Source organism: Diadema antillarum, unplaced genomic scaffold (assembly GCF_040938485.1).
Source record: "Diadema antillarum isolate AM-2024a unplaced genomic scaffold, OU_Dant_1.0 seq00001348_RagTag, whole genome shotgun sequence".
In the NCBI taxonomy this organism is placed as follows: domain Eukaryota; kingdom Metazoa; phylum Echinodermata; class Echinoidea; order Diadematoida; family Diadematidae; genus Diadema; species Diadema antillarum.
Window position 1 is genome coordinate 1,586,920 of NW_027272113.1, and position 10,240 is coordinate 1,597,159.

General features: G+C 35.1%; 1 protein-coding gene across 1 annotated transcript; it reads right to left on the reverse strand.

Annotated features, from left to right (window-relative positions):
* Positions 1–3,413: 3,413 nt before the first annotated feature.
* LOC139708562 (uncharacterized) lies at positions 3,414–10,015 on the reverse strand. The gene is made up of 3 exons (XM_071620505.1): positions 9,829–10,015; positions 8,154–8,237; positions 3,414–3,484 (listed from the first exon to the last, which is right to left on the reverse strand). The coding sequence occupies exons 1-3, from the start codon at positions 10,013–10,015 to the stop codon at positions 3,435–3,437; spliced, it is 321 nt and encodes a 106-aa protein (XP_071476606.1). The 3' UTR covers positions 3,414–3,434.
* Positions 10,016–10,240: the final 225 nt, after the last annotated feature.

The following is a 10,240-nucleotide window of genomic DNA, read 5'->3' on the forward strand; positions in this document are numbered from 1 at the left end:
TCTTTTTCTTTCTTTCCTTCCATTCTTTTCATCTATTCTGGCAAGTTGTGTCATGTCGTTGTCTTTCTTTTGTTTTGTCCCGTCCTGTCATATATCATATCTGTCACAAGTGTTTGTAAATAAGTAATTCAGAAGTTTTATGAGTGGTTCACAATATACAAGCTTTGCTTTTCAGTGGACCTCTCTATTCTTTTTTTTTTCAACTGAAGCATGACTTTGTATTATTTTTTTTTTTTGCCAGTATGCGCTCTCAGTTTATCAATATCATTTATTTATTGCAAAGGCAAATGTTTTTGTTTATGATGTAATACCTGATTTATCTTGTGTTATGTTTTGTTGGAAAAAAGAAGAATGAAAATAAATGAACTGAATTTAAATTAAATTGAATTGAATTGAATTGAATTGAATTCATGAAAGAAGAAGAAAAAAACATCTTGATCTCTTTGTGTAGCGTTACCTAATCTTTTAGGGTTTGTTAAAAATATATTTAAAAAAACCTTTCTGGATTTTAATGCTGGTGAAAAAGTGTACTTTCTATTTTCTAATATTCATTTTTTTTTTAAATTTACCTTTGACAATGTAGGCCTACGCTTTTTTAAAATACTTATAGATCAAGATCATGTTAGCATTTATTACGTCGTAATTAATGTTAAACGTACAAAGAAAATGATGTCATTATGTATTTCTACTGCTTTCATGAGTCCATTCATAATTTATTTTAGTATTTCGTTTCTATTTTTCAAAAGGTACTTTTGGTATACTGCTAAAATAATGAAATCCTTTGTCTAGATTTAATATTTTTCTTACTTTTCGACATTTTAACTCTGTGACAGAATAAAAAAGAGAGCGAGCCTAGAAATCCCCACGGACTTGAGATCATCATCTTTCAATATTAAAAAGGTCTAGCAACACATTTAACAACCCCCACACGCACTCACACACACACACATACACACACACACACACAGACACACACACACAAACAAACAAACAAACAAACAAACAAACCTAAAACCATGAAGTGATGAAATTGTTAGGTGCCATTTCTTTCGCTCATTACCTCTCTATATAGGTAGAAGATAGACAGATAGAAATTCCCAATAAAAGTAATTGTCATATGTTTGTATAATATGTGACCATCCATCACAAAACCAACCAAAAGTCGCAAGCCCTGCTTTTATGTGAAGACTAAAAATAGGTGAAACCGGTAAATTCATAACCTGGAATTTCTTATATTCAATATTGAAAGAGCCATTCCTTTATGAATTTCTTTAAACCTTGGGCTCATAACAAGAACGGGAAATTGTTTTCTTTAGCAGTGATTCTACAATCCTTTTTTTTAAATTGTAGAATAGTGTAGTAAGGTTTGTCTGGAGTCTCCTCTTAAAAAGAAACATTTTACACACTCTTTAACTTCAGCTCTATATGCCTATTGTGTGTGTTTTCCTTCCAATATTTAGATTTTTTTTTTTTAAAGGAGAGTCCACTTGATTTGAGTTGCTATCATTTTGAAGCTGAAAGTCTGCTCTTTCGGAATCTGACTTATCTAAATAAAGACAATTGGCGACTTTTTGTTGGTTTTGTGATGCAGAGTCACATATGTAGGCCTATGTCTAAAAAAAAAAGAAGCTTGCAACTTGATTAGGTGAAAGTTAAAAGTTATTATTTTGAAAAGCTGCATAAAATATGTTCATATCATTAAAGTTCAATTTCATATTGCAGCACAGCACAGCACACCCTACACTCATGCTATACTAGAGATTGTATAAATCCCAATTGCCCCCCCCCCCCAAAAAAAAAAAAAAAACCCAAAACAAAAACAAAAACAAAACAAAACCAATAAAAAAACAAAATCAAAAACAAAACCCAAAACACACAAGGCACACACACTCACAAACAGCAAAACTCAAAACCTAAAACCCAATCCTTAAAACATACTCTCTCTCTCTTTCTCTCACACACACATCATACACAACACACACACAAAACAAATAAACAAGCAAACAAACAAAGAAACATACAATTGGTAGATTTCTTCTGCAGCTTTTACTGCTCCATTCAACATCAAATCTTACAAATCATTACACAAAATGCGGTTGTTGTTTTGTTTTTTTCAAGACTAGTTTCACACATTTGGTATGGACATGGGTATTGGACATTGGGCAATTATTTCTGCCGTATTTAAATTTGGCATTTTCTTTCTCTGATGCCTATAACAAATCACTCATCGTAACACACAACTTTTGATGATAAGCAGCTTTAGCAATATCTCATCCAAGAGAACTTAGCCTTTACCCGCAATGTATAAATATAAACCATCCACTAACGCATGTTCAGACATATACATATATTTGAATACCGTTGTAACGAAATTCATTGTCTGTTTGATTGGTGTTGTTGTTGTTTTTTGAGCAAGTAACATTCCTCCAACAAAGTATTTCAATCTCTGTCTCCACCCACGTCCATTTGTTACAATTTTCACCCGCAGATACGAAGAGTGCGGACCGGGTTTGTCTCCGATTATGTTTACCTGAAATCTAATATCTTCGCCATATCTTCCACGGTGACATAGCGTTCATTTCTAGATTCTTTAACGATTCTAGGAGGTGTGACGCAACAAGACAAGGGCATGATTGACCAGCGTTTTTTTTTTTTCAATTCACATCAATGTATCCATTCACGGCTTTGTGTTCGATAATATAGCCATTACGACAAAATATTAAGCGAATACATTGAGGTTTATCAATAATAATCACTAAAAGACATTTCAACAATCAATGCTACGAAAATAGCAAAATATATTCACTTGCGAAATCAGAAAAAAAAACATACATATAAATATTGAGATATAAATTCTGCAAAATTCAAGATATCTTCACAATGAGACTACAAGAAGCTACAGACAGCTCTCGTTTGTTCGACTGAAACTGAAGAAAAACAAATTTTATCCAGAATAGACCCTGGTATTAATTAGTTTACATCCAGGATGTGTAGTAATTAGATGCTAAATAGATGGTATAGTACTGTGTTACTAATAATGGCTTTAAAAATGATGTCAGTACTTTCACCACCTATACTTTGCTATTACCCTACTATCAAAACTTCATCACAATCGTCCAAAATGCACGGGTATATTGGGTGTAAAAAATGAGGAATAAGACATGTAGAAACATAGAGTATAATCTTCTTCAAGGGAGGACAACACATCGTTTCTTTTAACGAAAAAAAAAATGTTGAATTCTGCAGAAAGTTAGAGAGAAGAGAGAGAGAGAGAGAGAGAGAGAGAGAGAGTTAGAGTTAGAAAGAGACAGGGGAGAAAGAGATGGAGAAAGAGAGAGAGAGAGAGAGAGAGAGAGGGAAGGGGGGGGGGGGGAGAGGGGGAGAGAAAAGCTGAATATGGTGCCCGAGAGGAACTCCTTTCCTATGGCGGGAAATCACCAATTGCGTGTGATCCGGTTCCATGGATTATTCAGGTAAGGCGGCACTGTAGAGAAAGAGCAAATGAAAAGGCAAGGATTATATAATTTATGTACATGTATGTGGGCATCTTTTTCCTGCATTCTATTCAAAGAAAGAAAGGGGGGGGGAGGGTAACGTATCGTGTTCCCGTTAACGACCACGAATGGAAGACATAATCTATCTTTTGTCTTTCACTGTCTTCACTATCTCAGGAAAGATTACTAAAAAGGTTCACACGCTGTTTACATGGTAATTGATTGACTATTTAGTATTCAGTATCTCTTATCGGTAGTTTTCAATAATGCAAGAGTCATGATGGCCATCAAGCATTAGTGGGTATTATGCTGATGATTTCACTAATATCGATCCCGGTAACTGACATTTGATATTGCGGTTGCCCTATTCGATTTCACGTGAACTCGATCACTCAAATAAATCGAAGCATGATTTTCTTCACTTTTTGAGAATTCATCAAGACCACTCGAAAGAACAGTATCTTTTTTTATCTTATATTTTTAAGAAGGAAATAGCCAAATTTACTGGCCGTCTTGTGATTCAGAAGTATTTCAGTTTTTTTTTTTATTGTGGCAGGTTGAGTTTAGAGCCTCGGGAATTTCGTCATCAAAGAGGTGGCATTATAAACACGACAACTCTCATGCCTGACACATCTTTGAACAGTTTGATATAATAACACACGCATGCATAGAATATACACAAATTATGATTTATATATGAAGATCTTGCTTCCAAAAGGCGCTAAAGCCATTGAAAATGGATGGATTAAGTGCCTTTGGGAATCAAGCTCTCTCTCTCTCTCTCTCTCTCTCTCTCTCTCTATATATATATATATATATATATATGACCGTGCACCTCAAAACGAACATAAAGTCGCACACACTGATTTTGCGTGAGGACTGAAAATAAGTGAAATGGGTCAACCTAGCCGAACTTGACTTTTTCATATTTTCCGAAAGAGCGGGTCTTCTTCTACATTATGCAAAAATTTGGTATCATAAAATGGGCAGGAAGGTGTGTGTTTTTTTTTAGCAGTTTATCTCGAACATTTTTGGTAGAATAGTGTGATTATGTGTGTCTTTAGAATCCCCTTTTCATTTCTGAAAAACCTTGTCCACACTCTTCACTTTCAACTCTAATAACTTTTGAAAGGATAGTGATACTGCTTTGAAAGTTGACATTAATTATGGACAGAATATGGTAATGAGGCATGCTTAGTTTCAATTCAATTTGATAATCCCTTCATTGTTTTTACTCTGTTGGTTTACTTCCTGTTTTTGTCCCATTCACCGCACAGCCAGCACGGTTTGGTAAGGATTAAGCGCTTGAATAGACAATGTACTTCAGAGCCTCTTTTCTCAGTTCACACTTTTCCTGAGTTTGTGCTTTCTTTCCAATATTTAGATAGGTTAGGAGAGTCCATTTGATTTGAGTTATACATCGTTTTAAAGCTTAAAGTCTGCTCTTTCGGAATATGGTCTCAACTAAAAATTCATGTCTGGCGACTTTTTGTTTGTTTTGAGGTGCAGAGTCACATATATAATTATACAGATATATTGATATATATGGGAATCAAGCTCGCTCTCTCTCTCTCTCTCTCTCTCTCTCTCTCTATATATATATATATATATATATATCTATATATATATATATATAATTATATAGATATATTGAATATATAATGAATTTGAAGGCGGAGGCCGCTGATAATTTGAATCGCATAAACTCATTCTTTATTGGCTAAAATGCATTTCCAGTTTATTTCTTCGTTTCTTCGTGCAGCTAATACGTGAATTCTCCACATGTTCGGAAACATATATATATATATGTCTACATGCATATATATTAAAGTATTAATTGATGAACAATAAGTAGAACGTGTCATAAGTTCTTCCTTTCTGCCAGAACATCTTTTTTCTTCTGTTTATGATTGCACCTCACATCTGTCCGTTGAAGGTCAATGTGTGTGTTTGTGTGTGTGTGTGTGTGTGCGTGTGTTTCACTTGTTTAATGGGTAATTGTTATCAAACCATTTTTTCCTTAAAGGGGATGGCTAGTAACTGATCAGTGGGAATCAGTGGGAATGCTGCTGGGGGATGGTTGTTCCAATCCTTGTGGGATTCATCTAAGAGTACATTCCTGTATATCTATTGTCATGTGAAAATTATTTGCTTCAGAATGGTCTCATATTCAAGTAATGTGCAGTGTAATGTTTCCAGGTTAGCATGCCTGGTCAGTGACGGGGCATTAATCTGCACATTACTTGAATATGAGACCGTTCTGAAGCAAATAATTTTCACATAACAGTAGATATATAATGTACTCTTAAATGAATCCCGCAAGGATTGGAACAATCACCCCTCAGCATTCCCACTGATTCCCACTGATCGGTTACTAGCCATTCCCTTTAAAAGGTTTACAAAGATGTACTCAACCTTCTAAAATGGCTGGATTTGAATCCTTCATCTTAAAGGCATGATTTCATCAAGGCGGATGGTTTCTTTGGTTTCTGAATTATGTCAATCAAGGCAAATCTTTATGATGGCTCAACTTTTTATTTAATTGTTAATCATCTGAATTCCTCGATGATGTCCTGTCCACAGGTATAGGTCTATGTGTGTGAAATTTGAGAACATTTTACATATTGGCACAGAAAGAGTTAATAATGTTATGAAATCGCGGGTCTGAAAATTGGCATCATCCAGGCTGAATCCTATCTTTCTTTGCACGATTCCGACATCAAACTTTAAATTGAGGCCAACTTTGACTGGGATACAGGAAGGCCGACTGGCAGATCGTGCAGGCCATTAAAGACGTGCCGAGATTACCATGAACCCGTAAAATTCTTGGGGCATTCGAATTAGTGTATGAAAGCCACATAGGAAAAACTGATGGGACCACTGCTCTTGGGTTATATAACAATGTTTTCCTCATACTTTTTTTGATATTGTTATCAGCAAATTAAATATGTCGGGTTTCTTTTTAAGTTCCCATCTACCAATTTCATGCAAAGAATAATAAACAAACAAACAAACATTTCGTCGACTTTCCCGTTTTCCGACTGCTTGCTTTTGCTCGTGTGCCAAAGTGTTTTCCTTACCTATTACAATATGAAATTGGTAAGTTTGCACACTTAATGTTTTTTTTCAAGTAATCAGTTCAAATTATTCCATGTGCCTGTAAGCTGGTTTAAAAAAAAACATATAAGAAAAAGGAGAACGATATTCATATGACTAATTATGACAATAGACACCAGATAAAGAAGCTTTAAAACGCACTTGTCTGAAGTTGAGGATATTCTTATTGCTGTAATTTGATGCAAAATAATGCATGACATCCTCTCCTTGCTTTAAGGGATAAGCCATTCTTATTTTTGCTTTATTTGTTTTCCTGTAAGTTGAGGTACACAGACTGAAATCAAACGAACGGAGTAAAGGAGTTTTCACTGATATGTAAAAGTAGAAAACCAAATGACATAATTTTCTTAAAATAGTGATACGGATCACGGGTGCTGTTCGTTATTCCGAAGGCTCACTATTCCGAAGGTTCGTTATTCCGAAGGTTCGTTAATCCGAAACACACAAATTTCCTTTACCTAGAGGTTCGTTAATCCGAAAATGAAGAAGGGTTCGTTAATCCGAACATTTGTGACGCTATTCCGAAGGTTCGTTATTCCGAAGATTTGTTAATCCGAAAATGAAAATCGGAATAACGAACCTTCGGACTGAAGAGCCTTCGGAATAATGAACGTTCGAAATAACGAGATGTAACCACGGATCACACCCACAGAGGTAAATAAGCCATTGCTTATCTATAGCCTCCAAAGCACACAGCTTCACTCAATTTCCCTATTTAATATGAATAGCATTCTGGGTGAACAGAGGACTTGCTGTACGCTAGATCACACTAAACCTGTAACGAGTTAGCAATGATGAATTTATGGAAGGTGATTTTTGTTGATGGTTTTGAGTCAATCTAGTCATCCTGTGTAATTCGTGATTGTCTTTGATCCATTAATCTATCGTGAAAATAGACTTTATGTAAAGCTTCGACTTGAAAAAAAAAAAAGTTTCCATCATATCAGTTCAAAGCAGTCGGGTGAAGAATGTTGCTGTTTAACACGCGTCCTTCTCCTCCTTATAGATTTCTTGTAAAATTCACACAAGAAAAAGAATAACAAACAAAATATCAGATGTGCATCCTGTAAAATGTCACGGCAAAATTCTAGAGTGGAGATGTTATGATTATACTGGTATTTGCATTCTGTTTCAACAAAACATTGACTTCTTGATATTGGCCATTGTGTTTTGTCACCATATATTTCCATAACTCCTGTTGATTTTTGGACTTCTGATACTTTACGTTGGAACCCGTCCCCCAGTATTGTGAACCCTTCCCCCCACTATTGCGAGAGATGTGCTGGACTTTATCAGATTTGCATTAGTGAAGTATGCGTCCTATACATTATTTCTTTTTTTTTTAATAGGGTGAGGCAAAGTAACATTTGGCACGGCTATTTTGGGCATTGTACTTCTTTTGTGTGTGTGTGTGTGTGTGTGTGTGTGTGTGTGTGTGTGTGTGTTTGTGTGGCTGAAAAGACGGGGGGGGGGTACTTTTGATCTGATAGTAAAGTATTCCACCAATGGACTGTCTTCAAACAACTGGCAATATGACCTTACCTTCGCATTCGAAGTAGCGGCTAGATGACATACCAAGCCTCGAAGAACACTTGCACAGGCTTCCAGTCACGTGGTGTCGGCAATCTGAAAATGTTGTAAATCATGTAAATTAAGTAAAAAAAAATATTTACTGTGACATAATGTTCGTCAGCTTTAATTTTTGTGTTCAGAAATATTCCATGGCTGACAAACAGTATAATTGCACGCCTTTTGTCAAAGATTAATTTGTTAACACATAGGCCTAAATCCTGTCGTATGCGAGGATGTTTCCAACATTTTTTGTTGTTGTGATAACTATAAGGGTGTTTAAATGGTAATGGTTATGGTAATGGTAATGGTAATGGTAATGGTAATGGTAATGGTTTATTTAAAAAAAAATCATTTGCAACCATGAACATGGCTGAATTGCAGAATTTTGTACAGTGTAATATTTCATTTCATGGTAACATACATAATCATACAATCAGTCTGCGATTAAAAGATAAAACTATACACAATTATATACATATATATAAAAAACCATCTGATAACCAAAATAGCAGAATTAATCAAATACACTTATACACACACATTGTGAAATCTAGGAAAATTATACATAATCTTCATATCACCATCATATACATACACAGACGTATAGACTAAAATATATCAAAAATACACAAATCATTATACTTCTCCGACAACTTTCAAATTTTGTTTACATCAAATACATGTATACTGAAAAAAAAAATTAGGCGGGCAGTGATAACATATAAGAGATGTCAAACACTCGTGTATGGAAACGGAGAGAGATATATATATATATATAAACACACAAATCATTATACTTCTGCAACAACTTTCAAATTTTGTTTATACATGTACTGAAAAAAAAATTTAAGGGGGCAGTGATAACAAGAGATATCAAACACTTGTGTATGGAGACGGAGAGAGAGAAACACAGAAGGGGTACTTGTAGGAAGGAGATAGCAAGAAAGATAGAAAGAGACAGAAGAGAATACTAGGGAAGAGATATGCAAAAAATATAAAATATGAAATATATTTGTTTTCATCTGATATTTCTATCAAAATCATCATTTCAATCCATATAATCTCTTAACTTTGCTATCTTTTTAACAATACTGTACATCATTAATGATCAAAATTAGATAAAAACAAAAATACCTTATCCAAAGCTTTTTTTTTACGCAAAGCTTTTGTTATCGTATATGACGTGTAAATATATTTAGAGGGGTTTTCCCTAAACTGGTTGTGGTGCTGAGTGGCCCCTCTAAAGCAGTCAAGTAATCATCGTCATCTCTACCTCTACTCCCCGGGGAGCATCCCAAACGCGCCGGCACCTTGCGGCGAAAACCTGTTAAATCAAACGGCATTGATATTCAGCTTCCTACCCCTGGCGCCCCTTTTTTGTACTTGGTAAAACATTTTTATATTTCACTGACACCATTAAGAAATTCTGTTTTTCTAAAAGGTAGAAACATTGGACGACAAAATAATAAACATGAACATTAAAGGGAAAGTGTAGTCTTGGTTGAGACATGGCTTCAGTTTTCTAACTTTTTTACTTTTCGCTGAGAGATTGAGAAACCTCTTATGAAATATGTAATTCCAAGAGAAATTCAACGTATATTTGGTTAAAATTGGTTTTGGAATGTACCCAAAATAATATGCTTACATGTCCATGAACTAGATCTCTTTCCAACGTTATTTGATTCCAGCTCAGCTAGTGCCTCCTCATAGGCGTCGTCCAGGATGTCATCGAGTGCCGCTATCTCCCACAGATTGAGTGGAGCCGATACGGTAACGGCTGTTAGCAAGGCTAGCACCATTGCTGCGCATAACGTCATCTGTCTATAGTCCATCTTGTTTATTCTGTGAAAATGACGGTGTGATGGTTCTTTAATAGAAATACAAAGTAAATGTAATTTCAAAATTACGACGTAAGCAATAAATTCTTATTTGGGCAACTAAAGCAATAACTACAACAACTGCATCTCAGCTAACATTAGTCCAAATTATCTTGCTTCGTTGAGGGTTTACCACATAGTACAGTCTTATTATGAAGTTACAAATTGAAGGTAAACGTT

What these genes read in the sequence shown, in the direction of transcription:
- LOC139708562 (XM_071620505.1), bottom strand. Translation starts at nt 10,015, where the DNA reads ATGGACTATAGACAGATGACGTTATGCGCAGCAATGGTGCTAGCCTTG. An exon ending in GAGATCTAGTTCATGGACAT is followed by an intron (nt 8,238 to 9,828) that starts GTAAGCATATTA and finishes CAACATTTTCAG; the next exon opens with ATTGCCGACACCACGTGACT. An exon ending in CCGCTACTTCGAATGCGAAG is followed by an intron (nt 3,485 to 8,153) that starts GTAAGGTCATAT and finishes CTTTCTCTACAG; the next exon opens with TGCCGCCTTACCTGAATAAT.